The following is a 20580-nucleotide window of genomic DNA, read 5'->3' as shown; positions in this document are numbered from 1 at the left end:
ATCATTACACCTGCACTCGCGAAACGAGAGCAGATATAATCTTTAGATAGGTGTGTGTGTGTGTGTGTGTGTGTGTGTGTGTGTGTGTGTGTGTGTGTGTGTACAAAGTAACTCAAGCAGATTTTATCCGATTTTAACCAAACTTGGTGGAGGGGTTGATGGTTAACCAAAGGCTTATCTTATTGTTCATCATATAATAAGTCAAAGATCAGTGTCGTAGAACTAGATCAAATTTAGATCTTGCAAGGTCAGTTAAAGCATTTTCTATCCAGTTAAGTCTAAACATGAGGGAAAGAATAAAATTATGAAAAAAAAGAAAGGGCTTAGATTTTTCAAACATTTATTCAAAGGCTACTGACACACGACAAGATCAAAGTTCTGTCAGTGAACAAAGTAACTAAAAAAAAAAAAACTTTTGTTCTGATCTGAACCAAATTAGATGGAATGAGTAAAGATCATGCAAATGATTAACCTATTGCTTTTGAGAAAAATAGGTGAAAAATCAAGGTCACATGGCAAGGTCAACTTAAAAAGTTTTCCTCCAGATTAGACAAAACACTGAAAAATGCCTCAAGAAAAGAAAGGGACAAACGTAATCGATCTCGACAAGTCGCATCAAGGTTAAGTTCACAGGAATGGTGAAATGTCAGGAACAAAGAACAGTCAACTAAACCAGTTTTGATCTGAAAATAGGCCAAACAATGTGGAAGGGTTGGTTCAGGGTATAATGAAGAAATTCGATTTGGGGAGCACTTAGCTGAAGATCAAGGTCACATGTTAAGGTCAAAGTTAGGCCATAAGACCAATGTCATAATGAAGGGCAGTAAATCACCTATTTCTCCATATTACAGTGAGGTGCTTCAATCTTTCCTATTATGTGTGACGTGCCCCAACCTCAAGCCACGGTTGCTCAACATCTTCTATGGAATCTATGCCGATGAGGTAACCCAAATATGAGTATGAAATGATACATTATCTTTGGATGACCATCTCATTCAGAGACGGGTGATGAGTCTGAGCAATTATGAAGACTAAATTATACACAAAGATAAACAAAGTCAGACGGGTTATAATTAATGGAATTAAGGTAGGCTATTATCCGTGGAAATATAAAATATAAAAAAAAAGTGCAACATTTTAGGTTATATATTAACATCCCAAGCCATACACAGGCACCTCAAGGAAAACCATCTCAAACATGACAAGACCTGCCAAAACTTGTCTCAGATAAATTAACTCAAAATGAAGACACTACCATTACAAGATTATTCACCAGTCTCAAACCACATGGCCTCCAAAACACGAATGTCCAAACTACAATGGGCACAAAACAAAGCCCTCCATTTGGGTATCAGCGAAAGGCATCCCTACAAGCACAGCACAGGGGCTCAACGTTCCCGCCTTCTTTAAACCAAACATACTCAGCTGCGAAAGGCTGTACTTGAAGTATGTGTAAAACCTCACACCAATTGTGACGTTAATTATGATAACATCAAGAAGCTCGACAGAGCAACAAACACGGAATATTCATGGTTCCCTCTAACTTGAGGAAAACACTGCTACACAGTATTCTTACTTACTGTAAGTACATGTGTCGAAATTTAGTTTAGCATAGGGGTTCTTTCCTGAATGCATACACACACAAAAATACAGACACAAACATAACATGCCACGGAAAAAAACAAAACAATGCGCCAAAAAAACCCTCACACTCACCACCGACAACAACATGTAACCTAAACCATACTTTTTTTTCTTTTTAATGCTAGGAAGAAGGAACCAAAGGCCATGAGCCCGCAATAACTGTTCCTTCTGAGAGAAAAACAAAATACAAGAGAGAGCCAAACTCAAGATCCGATCATTTTGAGATGCCTGGACACACTGCGTTTGAAAGACTGGGGATCATAGCTAGCAGGAAATATAGGCAGAGGGAGACAGTTCTAGAGTTGACTCGTTGTATAAATGAAGGACTGGGAGTAACAGCTAACTCTTGCATTAGAGAGCCAGACTGAAAAGGGATGAGAGTTTGCTGCTAGACGGGTGCTACGCGCCCGTTGTAGAGCTGGAGGAATGCAAGCAGACAGTTCAGAGGAGCAGTGACCACTGAAGTAGCGATAGAAAAGAGGTAAAGATGCAACAGTGCGGCGAAGAGACAGAAGTTGAAGGGAGCCAGTAAGAGGAGGAGAGTTAATGAGACGAAAAGCCTTTGACTCCACCCTACTGAGAAGAGCTGTATGTGGGGAGCGTCCCGACACATGAGAGTTGTACTCTACACTGGGGCAGATACACTATTAGTTTTTTCTTCTGTTTCAACTACTGTGTCTTCGTGTCCAAGCATCTCCCCTTACATCTTACAGACTGAATGTGAGAGAGTGTGCGCACGAGAGTGATTGTGCGAGAGGCAGAGAGTGTCAGTAATGTCGTCTGAGTAGAAGTGTCAGTGTTTATGAGGGTTTGAGATTTAATGACTCATTAGTACACACTCGCTGGGCTACCCATAAATTATTACAACGGAAATAAAGCAGTCAAAACAGCGGAAGAGTTTCATGCAAAAGTGTATGGCAACAATGTCGTAGTTGAAGAGTCAGTTTAAGATCCAGAAGGTGTAGATACATTAATCCTAAGGATTACATAGAACGAAATAATGTTTTGAGAGAAATGAAGGCAGGCAAAGCAAAATAAAATGATGGTTTCATTATGAATCTTAATACGGATGCGTGTGCATTCCATTAGTTGACAATTAATTTTAAAAAATGTTTAGAAAAAAAAATCCTGATAATTAAAAATCGTGCCTATTTCTTTTGTTTCAGAATAAGGTGGCGATACAAAATACACTAAATTTCCCTAATTAAGTGCAAACTTTTAATAATCATTTCAACATGAAACAGTCTTACTCTATATGAAAATGACCAAAGAGAACAGTCCAGACATTGTAGTGATAACGGTAGACCATATCTATGCCCTTAATGAAATGTTTGATAAAAATAGAGAATACAAGAGACCAATGTGAATGTCGTTTGTTTTAACTGAAACTAAAGCGATGCAGAGAAGAATTTGAGTATGAGGTATAGGAATACATTTATTTTAAAATTCTGGATATTTCTAGAGGTAGCACCGCGATTATAAAACCTCCTACGGACAGCAAGGAAAATATCTATTTATAAAGGGGATTGGCAAGACAAGGAGACAACACATCAGGAAGGTTATTCACTTCATTCCTAGAGGTGAACAATAATAAACAATATGTGTAGACGATTTAGTTTATTTAGGTGCATCCGTGAAGGAACTATAAGATATGATAGCTGATCTAAACTAGGATAGTTTGATTGTTGGCTTGAAAATTTAAACAAAAGAGAATATCATATTTAATGGGAATTTTCAGTTCCTTTCAGAAAAAAAAATGAGCAAGAATCTGTATTTATCCCTCAAAAGGCTGTGGTTGTAGTGAATTATGTAGGAAGGTAACCAGTGTACCGTGCTTCACCTATCTGTTAATGGTCGAGAGGCTCAAACATCCCTACCCTGGGATTCTTCCTTATTCAGAACTGAAAATGGGTTGAAAAGTCACCCTTAGGTGACACTGGGCTCAAAGTGGGTAATATAGTCACCTTTCTATTATAACTGAGGTTCCCTTGTTATGCCTCTATACTGATACTTTATTTCTTAAGCATGTGTTAGAGTAAGACAAAACCAGTATTAAGTTCAATAAAGCTGAGACGTACACTTTAACTCCACACAGGGAGTAATGGAGCACCACAGGCTGTACCGACCAACTTCCATAGCTGAGCGTGTCCGGTTCGTGTCGTTGTGGTTGGGGGGCAAGTCCATGCAGTCCATTGCCAGGGAAACGGGAGCCAGCGTGGCCACCGTTAATAGATGGGTACGCAGGTGGAGGATTGAGGGCAACATCAACACTCGACCATGTGTCACTAAAGCTTTGATATGGAAACTCTTGAACCAACAGCAGAACATATTTGGCCCAAGCTATTTGGATCGATGTCATGCGTTCGTCGTGTGGCAGATTATATTATAAAAATGTATCATTGTTGATATTTAATATGTAATCTGATTGAACTGCAAATCATAATTGGCGCAAGTTACATTCTTCGATGACTTTGCTTCATCATACTGGTAATTATTCGAAAATATCTGCTGTTATAGATTTGTACCGTGTGACGGTACAACTGCATCACAGATTTGCCGTAAGTTATTCTTGGTCTTGTCATACAGAAGACTACTTCTAAATATATAACGTTTTTGTATACATCTTTAAGGTTTAGGCTACGTATATGTGGATACTTCCCTGCTGAGTGTTGAGTTTCTCATTCTTCAAGTTTCCATACTGTCTTCACATTTGGTGCAAAACTTAGCGGTAATGCAACAGTAATTAAAAACTGCCACCATTCTAGCTGACTGTTAAATGGGTTTCACACAAATTTCCGTGAGGGTTTATGAACATACAAGAATACAGTATTGCAAAATTTGTGTTAGTGTAGTTTGGCCATTCACCCGATTTATGCCTTCAATAAGGTCTGTATTGAAAAATGAAAGGGCGGTCTAAAGCTATTTGGCCATAAAAAAAAAAAAAAAATCAGTTAAACTGGTAAAGACATAAAATAATAGCCTCAAATGCAAAAAAAAAAAAAAAAAAAAAAAAAAAATGTGGAAAAATTAAAAAGGATACTCTGTGGTGTTAGCTTGTCTGCTGTTACAGTGGACATGGATTCGAATCCCTCCTGGGACAGGGAATAGTTTAAGGATTGTAATTTCTTTAACAGCGACTTTTTTTTTTTTTAATCTACGATATTTCTATTCGACATGTCGTTAAACCATCCCTTAGGTAGTATTATCTAAATGTTACTTCGATTACGTAACTCTCAAGTCTCTTGCAGTACATATTAGAACAAGTAAATGGATAGGAGAAAAGGAAGGGTGTAACAGGACTGTACAAATCATTACGCTATTCTTCAGTAAGATAATGGAGTATGGTATTTTATTACCAGTCAATTAAAAAAAAGCAAGAGAACGGGTTCGATGAGCTTAACATTCACTTCCTTTATTACACACACACACACACACACACACACACACACACACACACACACACACACACACACACACACACACTGAGGCGCGTGCGTGCGACGGGTATACATAATGTCAGTGTTTTCAGTTTACTAGAATGATAACGGGAACATGATATTTTTTACAGTGATTAATGTGTGTATGTATTTGCACCAGTGTACCTTTAAGAATACGAGTAGTATTGTACAATACACTGATATGAAGTTTTCCCAGCATGTCTTCAAACGTATTCATGTTTTTACAGTGCTTACGGAATGACTGAATTTCCTGAAAGTACTGTCGTGCCACCAGAAGTTTATACTCAGCATTTCTGATTGTGATAAATAAAGGAATAAATAAATAAATGATTCATGAATGGGTGTGCTGCAAATTGGAAGGTGATGGTGTGGTAAGGCGATGTAATGTTGAAAGTATGAAAGGAAGGAATAGTGTGTTATTTTGCAGACCTAGATCTGTGAACGCCGGCCTCATACACATCTCAGATGAGATGTGTACAGATTTCCTCATTTCCAAATCTTAGCATAAAAATAATATAATTCAAATAAGTAAATCATACACCATGTTATTCATTGACAGTAGTTTGTTGTGGAAGCCTATATTTATATATTTTTTATAAGATACAGTAATAGACTCCAAATATAACACAGAGAGGCTCAGAACAAACACATTTCAATTATGATTAGTGTATGGAAACCGAAGACAGTAAAGTACCTCTAACAGATAGTGGCTTCTGGGGTTGCATATTGTTACTGCCTACTTTGAACAGAATTATTAGTTTACAAGTTATCTCAGCGAAGCCACCGTTGGTCTGTGTTTATTTGTTTACGTGTGTGTGTGTGTGTGTGTGTGTGTGTGTGTGTGTGTGTGTGTGTGTGTGTGTGTAATACTGTATACGTACGTATTCTTGCGTGGATATGTGCTCGTCCGTGATGGGCAGTGAACGGATTGGAGGATGAAATAGATTTGGTGTACCTGTATGGGCACAGAAAATATGAATAGGACTCATGCTGCTCTGTCCCTTTCCCCTTTTGCCCAATTTGCCATTGCTTACTGTGAACCTCCAACGCAATTCTAAATGCCATAGTAACTTGATGATATAATATTTAATAATTCCAAAGCTCACGTTATTAACTAGAAAGGACAAAGAAAATGCATTCCTGTGCCACTGCCAATAAAATGTCTTACTTACTGTTGTAATTCCTTCATACCAAACGAATAAGCTACCGTTTGACATTGTGAAGTCATGGTCATGGACTACCCTTGTACAGTCTCGCAAAGTGAAAATCTCCACCAACGCCAATAAAATTTACGATTTATTTCTGTATTCGAATCTGGATCCACCTCAAAATCTGATCAATTCTTCCTTGACCCATTCCACACCTATCACCAGATATCATTTAAATCTGAATATCACTTTGAAACATTTTGTACACAAACAGAGGAACAGACACACGTGAATAAATAACCTCCGTCGAGCTTCTTTGTTGGAGGTAAAAACTCTTTCAGAATGTCTGGTATACTTGTATTTTATATGTGAAGACTTTCCGTAGGTGAATAATTGGACAAAAGGAAAATAAATGTCTCAGAGAAATATGTTGATATACTTAGGGGATTAGTACCTCCGTCGAGCTTCTTTGTTGGAGGTAACAACTCTTTCAGAATGTCTGGTATACTTGGTATTTTATTTGTAAAGATTTTCTGTAGGTGAATAATTGGACAAAAGGGAAAAATAAATGTGTTAGAGAAATATGTTGATATACTTAGGGGATTAGTACTACCATAGTCATGTAGGACTTTGCCGTACGCTCAGCTGTTCCAATTTGATACAGATGGAGGGACGTAGAAACGTCGGTCAGTCGCCTACCATTAAATGTTTTACTATTCTGTAGCCTCGCATCTAGTCCCAAGTCACCGAAGAGAGTAATACGAGACTGGCTCCTGACCCCCCTCCCGGCTTTTTTTTTCTCTCTCTCCCTCTCTCTCTCTCTCTCTCTCTCTCTTTTTTTTTTTTTTTTTTTAGTATTATGTTACATAGACCAATTTACGGCAGTCATAATGACAGTTCGGTGTATGACAAAAATATGAGATTAAATGATTCCATTGTGAATGTAGTTTCATTGTTACCTACGCCCAAGGCTGCAGGTATATGTGACAGAAAATACGAGTTTGTATTAGTTTTGTCGACTTTTTTGTTGGAGTGAACTTTGAAATAATCCTTCTTTGCAGTAAAACCATTAATCTTACAGCACTCATTTAATAGGGTATTCTTTCATGCCACAGCCTCACCCACCACACTTCCACCTCATCTCACTGACCTCTTTGTCCCCTGTGCTGTTTTTCCCCCCCGACCCATACCAAACATTCAGTAGTAAAAGATATTTTGAAATACAGGGTAACATTCACTGCAGTCAAAGAATTATTCCCACAACACCTGTATTCAAAGGGTACATAATTATGCCACATTCCTACTGACCATTAAAACCCTCTCCTATTCCCATCATGGCCTCTATTTTTACACCTTTGACTGTTTCATGCCATAACACAGGCCTTGCGGTCAACGACCTAGCATGCATTTTCTTTCTTCCAGCTTGTAAAGTGAGAGTTTCTTGAAGAGTTATGCTGTCATTTGAGTAAGTTTGTCTACGGAGAGAGAATAATTGGTTAAACTGGAGGAGAGTTTGCATCAGCCTAACACCTGATCTGGCTGGAGGTCTACTATTGCGCAAACTTTCGTGTTCTTAAGTTAAAAATATATTATACAAGGAGTATCACAACTGCCACTAACATTACTTGAAATATCACAACCACTACCATCACTGCATCAGTCATCACTGCCACCATCTTCAGTCATCACTGTCATCGCTACCACCATTATCTCAACCACGATGAATACTACCATGCCATCACAGTCACTATCACTAGCACCATCACCAGTATCACCACTATAGTTAGTATTGTTTTGAAGGGTCCACTGTGAAGGACAGACACACTTTCCAATATATATATATATATATATATATATATATATATATATATCGTTTCGTTTCGTTTCGTTTTTAAAGGCTCCAACATGCTTGCATGTGTCGGCCTTGGTCACCTAATGGCGGCTCTCCACGCTGCACGATCCATTGCAGCCTCCCTGTTCAGTCCCTTAACCCTAAGGTCACACTTAATGACCTCGTCCCATGTCTTTCTCGGTCTACCCCTCATAACCCCACCCCCAATATTAACACTTCTCACCTTCCTCACCCAATTATCATCCCCCATCCTCTCCACATGTCCAAACCACCTCAATCTACCTCTCCTCATCACAACACCAATACACTCCAGTCCCATCCTACCTCTCAACTCTTCCATTGTAAACCCAGCCCCTCCAGGCCTTGGACGCAGGGATGCACTGCACATCCATCTAATCATTGTCATTTCTGTACGTCTGAGCCGGCGAATATCTTCCTCCTTCACTGCCCAGGTCTCACTGCCATACAGCATTACACTCCTAACACATGCTGCATACAAAGACCCCTTAGCATGTAGGGAGAGCCCTCTCAATGTCAGGAGAGGCAAGAGCTCCCTGAATATCTTCCAACCACTGCTTCTTCTTCCAGTATATATATATATATATATATATATATATATATATATATATATATATATATATATATATATATATATATACACAACCCCCCGTCTCGTGGGAGTCAAATCCTGCCCAAAGGATCCCATTCGCGCTCAGGGTTGCATGTCTGTTCTGCTGCATATACTGGCCTGTATGGGAAAAACTGAACATGTGGGGGTCTTTGAGGCCAAGGCCTTTGTCCTTGGTTGATGCTGACTCTAGAGCCTCCATTCAGGCATCATTTCCAGGCAGTCGGACAGACTGGCCTGAGTCTGGTTCAGATGAAGGTCTATCTCTGTGTAAAATATTATCTTACGTAAAACCCCTCCCATTTACATCACTCAGCCACCTTGAGATTAACTCCAGTTACTCTTGCCATTGTCAGTGAAGCACGGGTGGGTGAGGGGTGGGGGTAGGAGTGCTGTGGCAACATCATTTTTTCCCTGGTGTCGAGTGTTCGGAAGAATCTTCACTGGTCCTATCCTGCCAATAACCTGGAACTCGCGAAGGTCAACCCACCTACTCCACTAATCCTTGTCATGTTCATAGCAAATCTCGTCCCTGATCCGGGTGTAAATATGGATCTTCAGTGGTTCCACCCAGCTTATAGCCAAATCGGCGTGAAGTTCTATATTTCGTTTTCTTAGGGGAAAAAATACGAGAGAACTCTAAAGGTGCGCGCGCGCGCTCACACACACACACACACACACACACACACACACACACACACACACACCTCTGTCTGTCTGTCTGTCAGTTAGTCTGTCTGTCTGTCTGTCTGTCTGTCTGTCTCTCTCTCTCTCTCTCTCTCTCTCTCTCGTGCCAAGGAGCGGTTCTTAGGTGTTACTGTCAGCGGCAGTGTGCAAGGTCATAGTCTTCATGAACTTATGCACAGTGGTGAACCTGCAAATGAACGAGGATTTAGGCAGAATGAGACAATCAAGGGTTATTCTCTGTAGGGGGACTGCCTATAGGGAACTGGGATATGCTCGTATGTATGGCTACTTTCATTTTGTTTCACCTTGGAAAACGAATGTGCACCATGACTCGAGCGAAAAGTTATTACCTAGGAGTATGCAGTCATGTACTTTGGCGAACGTCTCTCTAGACAGAGTAGAGGTGAGGTAGGCGGTTGCCTGAGATTTATCAACAAAATAAGAAAATGTTTCGGAAGAAGGTGCAAAGGGTGTGAAAGGGAGAGTCTGGGAAGGAAGAGCGAGTAAAAGCAGAGGATGGATGTTAATTGAGATTGATGCAGTCAGGAAGAGATGGGCGGAGTAATTTGAAAGATTGTTAAATGCAGAGGAGGAAAGGGAGGATGAGACTGGGGCAGATGGAAGGGTGCAAGGAATAAATCTGTAGGGAGAGTTGAATGATTCTTTGACCACGAAGGAGGAACTGCAGGAGGCAGTAAAGAAGATGAAAACAGGGTAAGCTGCAGGTATGGATGGGTGTGCTGTGGAATGCCTGAAAGGTGGTGGAGTGACTATTGTTGACTGGTTAGTAAGATTGTTAAATGTGTGCTTTGTGAAATGTATGGTGTCAATTGACTGGGGAAGTGCTTGTGTGGTCCCGTTGTATTGATAAGTATGAATGTACGATCACGAGGATTAGTTTCTTTACGCCCCTGACGACAGCAAGGTCGAAGTCACTGTCGGAGACAGATCAGGTGAACGAAAACAGACGTTTCACAATGATCAGATATGCTTCAGTACGACAGAGTCATTCACTCACTTGGACCAGGCGAATGAACACAGACGCTTCACAATGATCAGATATGTTTCAGTGCGACAGAGTCATTCACTCACTTGGACTCAGCTTCTTTCACGCTGGCATGAATAGTTATAACGACTTTTAAAGGATGTTCTTATATCATCCTCTTGTTAACCACTGCCACTGTGAAATAAGTTTCGTGGTTCGAAAGTAGGACGCCTGAGACAGATGCTTTAGAGTATGAGACCGAAAATGTGTTGAAAGGGGACCTATAACGGTATCGAGAATTACATATAAACAGTAATGCATACACTGAAAGAAACGCATGTGGGAATCACTTTACATACAGTAACTAATTCTATGTTGTTTGTGGCGATGAGAGATGAGAGTAATATTGAGGGAAGAGAGCCCTGCCGAATCCCATGAAGCATTAACCGATTACTATGGACCGGCTAATGTTTGAATGCGTGGCACGTTTGCAACCGGGACTTAGACTTCACTCTCGCCAGGAGGGTAAGAAACTAGTGCTCGTGATAGTACTAGCTTTAGGGGTATAAATCTGTTGAGTGTTGTAGGTAAGGTGTATGCTAGAGTGTTAATTATGAGAGTTAGAGAGGGTACAGAGGGAGTGATTGGTGATGAGCAGTGTGGCTTTAGGAGAGGGAGGGGATACGTGGATCAAATGTTCGCTGTGAGACAGGTGTGTGAAAAGTATTTAGCGAAAGGTAAGGTTGTGTTTGGGACGTTCATGGATTTAGAGAAACCGTATGATAGAACTGATAGGGAGGCTTTGTGGACTGTTTTAAGATTGTATGGAGTTGATGGTAGGTTGCTAAAAGGAGTGAAAAGTTTTTATGTAAATAGTACAGCGTGTGTAAGAGTGGGAAATACTGTGAGTGATTGGTTTCCCGTGAGAGTGGGGCTGCGGCAGGGATGTGTGATGTCGCCTTGGTTGCTTGATACTTATATGGATGATCTTGTAAGGGAGGTGAATGCAAGTGTGTTAGGTGGAGGTCTAAGTCTGGTGAATGTTGATGGTGGAGAGTGGGATCTGAAGCAGCTGCTGTTTGAGGATGATACTGCACTGGTGGCTGATTCAGAGGAGAGATTGAGAGAGTTGGTAGAGGAGTTTGGAAGAGTGTGTGAAGGAGGAAATTCAAAGTAAATGAGAATAAGGGTAAAGTGATAAAGTGTACGAGGTTGGCAGATGGTAGAAGGATGAATATAGTTTTGAATGGTGAGTTGCTTGAGGAGGTAGAATGTTCTAAGTATTTATGGTCATATGCTGCTGTGGATGGAGGAATAGATGCAGAAATGAAGTTTAGAATGAATGAACTAGGAAAGGTGCTAGGAGGAATGAAAAAAGTACAGTATTTAGATGTCGCTTACTTAGAATGGATTTAAAGAGAAGGCTGTATGAGGGTGTTGTGGTACCGACTGCATTATATGGGGCTGAAACATGGAATATGGGTGTAGCAGAGAGGAAAAGTTTAAATGTAATGGAGATGAGGTGTCCAAGGAGTATGTGTGGAGTGACGCGTATGGATCGAGTGAGAAATGATGAAGTGCAAAGGAGAACTGGAGTTGTGTGGAAGTTGGCTGATTGAGTTGAGTAGAGGGTGTTGGGATGGTTTGGGCATATGAAGAGAATGGATAATGAGCGATTAGTGAAAAAGATAACTAGATCTGATGTGAGAGATGTAAAGCGGAGAGGAAGACCACGAATAGGATGGATGGACAGTGTGTAGAGAGCGTTGGATGTGAGAGGGATGTCTGTTGAGCAAGGAAGAATGACTGTGCGTGATAGAAATGAATGGAGAGAAATTGTGAATGAACAGATGATGATACAGCCCTGAGGGGATATTCTCCTGCATTGGTCTGATCAGCTGATCAGGTCAGGTGCAGATAAGGGAATGGATATATTATGATGTGGCAGGGGTAAACCAGGGCCCTGTGGGTGTTACTGATTGCACTGCACTGTTGACCCTTGTGCGGTGTGGTACGGTGAGGATCTGTCCCTTCTCCCCTTGGGCCTAAGATGTGAATGAATGCGTTTGAGTGGATGAGTAAATTGGAAGTGTGTTGTCCTATCTCGGCTACCTCCCCTTACCTGGAGGAAGCAGCCTAGGTATATAGATAGACAGATAAGAACCAATTAAAACCACCCTGTACAGAGGATATAGGGCAGCACTAGAGGGTTATGGGCAATGGTGATATGCATGGCCATACATATAATGGTATATAAGAGTATATATATATATATATATATATATATATATATTCATTTTCTTATATATCAAATTTTTTGTACAGCATTAGACAACTATTCAGACTATTCACGCAGGATGCAAAGCCAAAGGATCACCTACCTACGTGAGCAGAGGTCCTGGGAAATGCTGACATGCACAGGCATGATTATTTACTTTTTTAACTAGGGAAAAAAAATTCTGCGCAATGGAGGACCTTCTTGGACTAGTTGTTACGCAAGGTGGGAGGTGGTTCCTCGAGAATGGGAACGCTAGTTTGGAATGCCATTTTTTTTTTTTTTTTTTTTTTTTTTGCCAGAAAAGATAAAACGAGAATAATGGTAAACTTCCACCCAAACCACTCTTTCGTCAGCATATCTGCGGGGTCCAAGCCACCTAAAGAACTATTTCTTACCCTTAGATTACAGCAGGGATGGGTGCTGCTGTCAGAGTTGTCCTTTCCTTGTTAGGGCCGACAGTGGTTTATCTGAATTACTTCGAGATGAATAGTTTTGTTCGGTTTATCGGTGATGATGAAAGGTTATGAGAATTCGTCATCCATCTTCTGGGAGTATTATAGGTAAACCTTTTATGGCTCTGTTATTGTTCCGAAAACCGTTCCATGGATTCATACTGTATCTGCTTGCTGTGAGTCTGTAATTTTCATAGTATGTCCTGATGTAGAGGGGGGTTGCGTAGTTTTGCTTTGTGTAATTTGGTCTTGCTGCCACCAGAGGATTTCATTCATCTTAGATATTATTAAGGGATATATTGTGTACGAATATAGCCCCTCCGGCTCGAAAGTCCAATAATAAGCTGAATTTAACAGTTGAAAGCTTCAAGTCCATCATCGAGCTAAAGGGGGCTGTCACGGGGTTTTTAAGAATATGCAATATTAAAGGATAATATTCAATAATACTGAGAACAGGACAATGAATTGTTTTCTGAAAATCAAGCAATGATTACTTTATGGCGGCTTACTTCGCCGATTCTCTAAGGACGACAATTTATGAACTTTCTCAACAGTACACAGCATAGACTTATTCCTCACAATTGCTGTTTGTTAGTACTGTTAGCCTCTGGAGAAAGTGACTCCACCCTGACAATCAATAACTAATGCTATTAATGATAACAAGTTCTTCCTGATGCATTAACTCCTGGTTGCACAATACAAAAGGACTGGCCTAAGTACCAGTTATGAATAGCAAAGCGTTTATGCAAACTAGGAGCTATAAGTGAAATAAGCTCGTGGAGAAATAAAACACGAATTTATATTACATTAAGCTCAAAAAAAAGAACTGTGAATTTATTGATTACAATAAAATAAATTAACGTTACATGAGTCTCAAGATGAATTCAAATAAGGAGATCGCACTCACTCGCTCACTCAAAAGCTAACTCTTAAACCTAGGGAAAAAACGAAAAGAAATACTGGTCAGAAAAGTGGACTAAGCCGATGACTGGGCGTCGTTACTGAGGAAGGACACTGCACTCGCTGAGCCTCTGGAATTCAATGGCGGCGGCGGGGACTGGGCGTTGTTGCCGAGGAAGGACACTGCCACACACACTACCTGCTTCCACGGCGCACAAATCTTGACTGCCTTCAAATCATGAGAGAGAGGCAATTGTCGAGCCGCACTTGCTAACGGCTATAATGAGCGAAACACGCCCATAACAAAGTACTCAGCGGAGGTTCTAAAGTCGCGCATAAAGACGATCATATATGACAGTGAAATATTGTTCTGAAAACACTCCCTAATGGGTGAATACATGGCGGTTAAACTGAGCATAAAATACTGGGATTCCACTAGAATTCGCGGTTTCCCACCAAAGTTAATGTCACGAGTTTATTCAAATACTTAATCGCGCCGACTCGTGACATTACGCCCCATCAAATTTTTTTTTTTTTTCAGGAAAAAAAAAATTCAATATACATACATATAAATTCTAACTCAGTCACACAAGATTCACACTGTGGTGTGTGTGTGCTATCCTGCTACAGGAGAAAGTCACAGTCGCCAGTGAGCGAAAAAACCTTGTATTTACGTTAATAGAAGCAAGCTTGAGGGAAAAACTCCGTGACGACAGTGAAAAATCCTGTACTCAGGTCAAACTGAGCGAAAAGTTCGCAACATTTACATTAACAACTAATTGTTATGTAGCGTAATGTATGTAATACACGGTGAAGGTGTGACAGTTGTGGTGTTACTGTACCTACATGTAAAATTACATAATGCAAATCAATAATAAATGATGACGACGAGACAGAAGAGAAGAGGCGACAGCATGCGTCAGGGACAATCAGCTGTTCTGCTTGGCAATGCTGCACCCGCCAGGTGCACCTGCGAAAGGAATCAAGATGGATCATCAAAAGTGTATTTCTCTGTCTCTGCCTAGCAATCAGTATTTATGTCTTTATTAACCAGGAAACATAGTCTTAGGATTCACAAATCTCTCAGGACCCTTATAGTTTACTGGTTAACACTTATTAACTAGGAAACGTGCCAGTTCTTGAATTGCTCAAATCTCTTAGAACGGTCAGTTTACTAGTTAACCTAACATTATTAACCAGGAAACGTGCCAGTTCTTGAATTGCTCAGATCTCTTAGAATGGGCAGTTTACTGGTTAACCTAACTCTACACTTATGATTAATGACAGGAAGCTGAGAACCGCTACGCAGTCTCAGGCAGGTCACGTTTTAACACCCACCGTGGGTGTGAACACTCGTGTGGATATTGTGCATTCTCCGGGAATCCTCAGAGAGGCCCACAGCTTGAGACGTTCCACAAGGTAATTCATACACAGCCTCGGACTGTCTCTGCAGGGTTCTCAAACTTCCCCCTTAACTTGTGGTATACATGTATATACAAGTTCTGAACGTAATGTGTCCTGTGGGACCAACGGGCAAGACGTCAGCAATTACTGGTACTTTTAACTGGGAACCAGGCTGGTCCTTGGATTACTCAAATCTCTGAGGACGCCCATCTTACGGAACCCAGCATACAACAGTTACCCGTGTTAGTCAGCAGTTAGCAGGCGAGACATCATGTCTGCACCTACGTTATCACTTCCCTTGATGTATCTCACGACAAGGTTAAACTGCTGTAAAGACAGTGTCCAGCGTGTCAATCTTGCATTAGCTGTCTTGGTCGTGCTGAGACTAGTGAGTGGCATATGATCAGTTTCCAGAGTGAATGGTGCTCCATATAAATAATAATAATACTTTTTAACACCATCATCCACGGCCAAGAGTTCCTTCTCAACAGTACTGTAATTCCTCTTGGCGGGTTTTAGCTTACGGCTGTGGTATGCCACTAGGAAGATTCCACCTTCTGATTCCTGCATCAATACGGCACCTACTCCATCTTGTGAAGTATCAGTGCACAGTATGAAAGGTTTGTTGGAATCAGGCAACTGCAAGATAGGCTCCTTGCACAACATGTTCTTAAGGGTGACAGAAGATCTCTCTTGCGCTTCTCCCTAGTCATTGGTGTTTGGAGTTTATTTCCATAGCACCTCGTAGAACGGTTGGGCAATGAGGGCAAAATTGGGAATATAACTCCTATAATACCCCACTAGGCCAAGAAATGCCCTAACCTGTTTCTTGGTCATGGGTCATGGGGCTTCTCTAACCTTCCTGATCTTGTCACCCTGACACCTGCAGCGATTGTTACCAACAATATGTCCGAGGAACTCCACCTCACTGTGAGCAATCTTACATTTGCTAGGCTTCACAGTCATGTTGAAACTCTGGAGTCTACTGAAGACAATTTCCAAAAGTCTGAGGTGCTCCTCCAATGTGGTGGGATGAACGAGGACATCATCAACGAACATCTCTACTCCAACAATACCATGGAGCACTTGTCTCATGGCACATTGAATACTGCTGGGGAATTGGTAAGTCCAAATGGGAGGACTTTATACTGATACAACCCCCTAGGAGTAGCAAAGGCAGTGAACTGACGGCTCTCGGGGTGAAGGGGAATCTGGAAGAATCCCTTCGCCAAATCGAGCTTCGTGAAATATCGTGACCCTGCCAGCTTGGAGAAGATGGCAATGTGGTCACCCATCGGTTCAGCATCCTCTTTGGTGATTGCATTGAGCCTACTATAGTTGCCACAAATCCTGACTCCACCATCCTTCTTGCGGACTACTACCATTGGACTTCAGTAAGGAGATGAGGACTTTTCAATAATCCCTGCAATCTCCATGTCAGCAATTTCGTTGTCCACTGCCCCCAGTAGTTGCATGGGAATCGGATATGGCTTAACCTTTACAGGAATATCGCTGGTCAACTCAATTTTGTGACAATCAACCTTTGCAAGTCTAGGTTGGTCAGAGAAGACATCAGGATACTAACAGAGCAGTGACCTTATGGCATTCTGATCACCTAATGCTAAGTCAGCGTTAAGTAAAACATCTCCGACAGTCTCTTCCTGATGGGACTGAACGGTTAAGGGCTCGTCATCATGGTCATCAGCTGTGATCACTGCGGCTGCCCCAGTTTCTTCCAGTGGCTGGTCACTATCATCAGGTCCTTGTAGACCAGTCTCCTCGGGGTTCAACTCATGATAAGCCTTCAACATGTTAATGTGGAACCTTTTGTGAAGATTCCCCATCTGAATTATGTAGTTGAGGTCTGAAATGCACTCTACTACATCAAATGGACCCTTCCACTGCGCCAACAACTTGTTCTGGGCAGTGGGGAGTAACACCAAGCACCTATCGAAGTTTTGCCTTCTTATCATAATAGGCTTTCTGAACTTCACGCACCTTGATCAGTTCTTCCTTAGCTAACTCGCACGTCGACTGGAGGCGGTCAGCTAGATCAATGACCTACGTGTAGGTGGTCTTGACTTCAGGGTCGGGTTCTTCATCATCCCATAACTCACGAAGGACTTGAAGTTGTCCACGGACCGACCTTCCTTTCACCAGTTCAAAGGGTGAGAACTTCAAGGAATGCTGTAGGGCTTCTCGATAACCAAACAGAAGAGGAGCAATGAACCGCGGCCATTCCTTTGGCTGTTTGGTGGCCAAATGCTTTAACATCTTCTCGAGAGTCCCATTGAACCTCTCACACAGCCCGTTACACATGGGATGATAAGGCGTAGTTCGCAGACCTCGGATGGACAACAACCTGAATTCTTCGTTCATCATTGCAGAGGTGAGCTGTGAACCCTGGTCGGTTAAGACCTCTTTGGGGATACCTATGCGACAGAACACTTCGATCAATGCCTCAGTAACAGTGACGGCCTCTATATTCTTAAGGGCCACAGCTTCAGGCCACCGTGTGCTGAAATCAACAATAGTGAGGATATATCTTGATCCATCATTTGCCCTAGGAGAGATTGGCCCAACAATGTCAACTGCTACTCTCTCGAACGGTTCAAAGATTACAGGCATTGGTTTCAATGGCGCAGGACGGACACGTCCCCGGTCAGTGGTACGCTGACAGACATCGCAGGAACGCACAAGTCTTTTTATTTCCTGCCCCATTCCTGGCCAGAAAAAGTCAGCATGGATGCAGTCAAAGGTTTTCTTTTGACCCATGTGACCTCCAATGACTGAACAATGACCTAATTCGAACACTGCCCGGCAATACTTAAACGATGCACTGCATTTGAACCTCGCCCTGGGGTGTTTGTGACTCAGGGTATAGCCGTCCTCGCTTGCAAATGAACCTGGCTTGACCTCCCCATGAATACTTAATCACTTTACCCTCCAGCTTCTTATGCACTGAGGCAAGTGTCGGGTCAGACTGTTGTTCTTGGACAACGTCTGACTACGAATCAAATCTTACGGCGTTGCGACGGTCAACGGGGTAACACGATTCGGAGCCTTGGCCATGGCTCGTGTTACTGCAACAGCCGCAGTCTGAGTAGCAACATCTACGGCGCAACTGTTTTTGACGCCCGGTATGTTGCCGATAATGAGGTCAAACAAGGGTTGTGGCATGACAACAGCAGCTGTCAAGCCAGTGTAGAAATGAGATGCTACCTGGATACGTGCCTCAGGGAACAATCTCACTGACCCATCAATAAGTCTAACTTGGATCTGCTTACCCATGTACTCGTCGGGCCGAACTAAACTTTGCTTGACAGAGCAACCTGAGGAACCATTATCTCTCAGGACATTTACAGAAACACCTCCCACAAACCCTGGCTGAACAAGAAAGGCAGTGTTATTGGTGGAAGGGTCTGAGAAGGTAGCAGCCAGTCATTGGTGAGACTGCAGAACAAACAATGCAACAAATGTTGCGCCCTGAGAACTTGATACCTGAGGGGTCGTGCTCACCATCTGAGGAGCTGGAGCATTGACCACATGTGGAGGACGGTTCACTGTCGCTGGGGAACTAGTGAGCTGCGGGGAAGTACCTGTACTGGTGGGGTTTGCACCATTGTATGCTTGTTGTGGCATAAGAGCTGCATTTGCATCCTGCCTCTAATACACTAAAATTGATTGTCCTGACTGAGGGTTCTGTGGTTTGTCCTTGCCCTGCTGCTGCTTGAAATACCGGTACTGCTGCTGGTTAGGGTTCTGCTTATCGTACCGCTTCCACTCAGGTTTCTGAGTGTTTTCCCCTAGTCCTTCTTCTGTGGTTTTGGACCTTGGCCATTATTCTGAGAACGGCCTTGTTGCTGGGGTTCAGTCTGAGATGGTTTCCCAGATTTATCAGGTTTCCTGTTCCAGGTATGCTGCTTGCGAGTTTGATACCTGTATGCAGTAAAGAATGTGTCAGCCTTCTCCACCATTTGGCTGGCATCCTTTACCTAGCAGATCTTAAGCTGAGCCATATGTTCAGTAGGCCACTACTTTTCTAGATGCATGCGCAGCATAAGGTCGATTATCCCCTCACACGTGGAAGGAGTTTCATCTTTCTCCATCCACTCACCTAAGTAAGCAGTAAGCCGGTCAAGAAACTGAACGGCAGTCTCTTTTTCCTGTAAACGCGCCCTCATGAACTGACTCTTGGTGTCGTCAACTGTGAGATCGTACGCTTTGACAGGTGCAGCCTTCATCATCTCATACGTGAGATTGTCTCCATGAATTCTGTGGAGAATATCGAGGGCAGGGCCCTCAAACAGGCTAAGAAACTGAAGCCGCTTAGCTGCATCATCCAGCTGGTAAAGTTGAGCCATGTCTTCAAAACGAGCTATGTATGGCTCGATTCACTCGCCTTCCTTGTATGGGGGAAGCTTGATGTGTGGGGTCACCAAAACATGTGCAGGGATAGCACTCGTGGAGCTTGGGCCAGCTGCACCAGATGTGTCTGAAACCAAGGAATCTCGTTTGAGCTTCAACATTTCAAATTCATGTTTTTCACGTGCTTCTCGCTCGGCACGTTCGTGTTTTCGTTCTCTCTCTCGTTCCTCACGCTGTTCTCGCTCATGTTCTAACTCGAGTTCGCGTTGTTTTCGCTCGTGTTCTAACTCAAGTTTGCGTTGTTTCCGCTCGTGTTCGCGCTGTTCTCGCTTGTATTCGCGCTCCTTTTTGCGTTCCTCACGCTGAATTCGACGCTCTTCATGAGCATCATTCTCGCGTTGTTGTTCGTAATTAAACCGAAAGAGGACAAAGTCCTTTATTTTCTCTGGATCCGTAAGCCCCATATCTTTGGCTTCCTGTACATAGACGCTGGTAGACATGACGCTGACTCAGTCTAAGTAAACTAGCGACTCAGTACTGACTGCAGTTTGCAAAGAAAGATGCCAATAATCAAGAATAAAGAATATAGGCACAGGTTAGTGGTGACCAGTTTTTATCTAATTAAACTGGTAAAGAAAGAAAATTAAACAAACAACTGACTGTGAAAACTATTACGTAAATTAATAAAACTGAATCAATCATCACCATAAAGAGAGTGCCTATAGACTTTAATGATAAATACCTAAGTATGAACGAGTGAGTATTATCTCGTGAAT

At 42.1% G+C, this 20580-nt stretch overlaps 1 protein-coding gene across 1 annotated transcript in view; it reads left to right on the top strand.

Annotated features, from left to right (window-relative positions):
* Nucleotides 1-813: 813 nt before the first annotated feature.
* The window catches only part of LOC145397120 (uncharacterized), a 90962-nt gene continuing 71195 nt past the window's right edge, over nucleotides 814-20580 (top strand). Inside the window, exons 1-2 of the mRNA XM_080270320.1 lie at nucleotides 814-942; nucleotides 3740-3880. Coding sequence (XP_080126446.1) covers nucleotides 814-942; nucleotides 3740-3880 — 270 coding nt within the window. The remainder of the gene's footprint in view (nucleotides 943-3739; nucleotides 3881-20580) is intronic.

The sequence above is a fragment of the Coenobita brevimanus genome, chromosome 40 (genome assembly GCF_032717465.1).
Source record: "Coenobita brevimanus isolate Jiangsu-jjx chromosome 40, ASM3271746v2, whole genome shotgun sequence".
Lineage (NCBI taxonomy): Eukaryota > Metazoa > Arthropoda > Malacostraca > Decapoda > Coenobitidae > Coenobita > Coenobita brevimanus.
The sequence above is the reverse complement of the archived record's forward strand: the minus strand, read 5'-3'. Positions and strand labels throughout refer to the sequence as shown.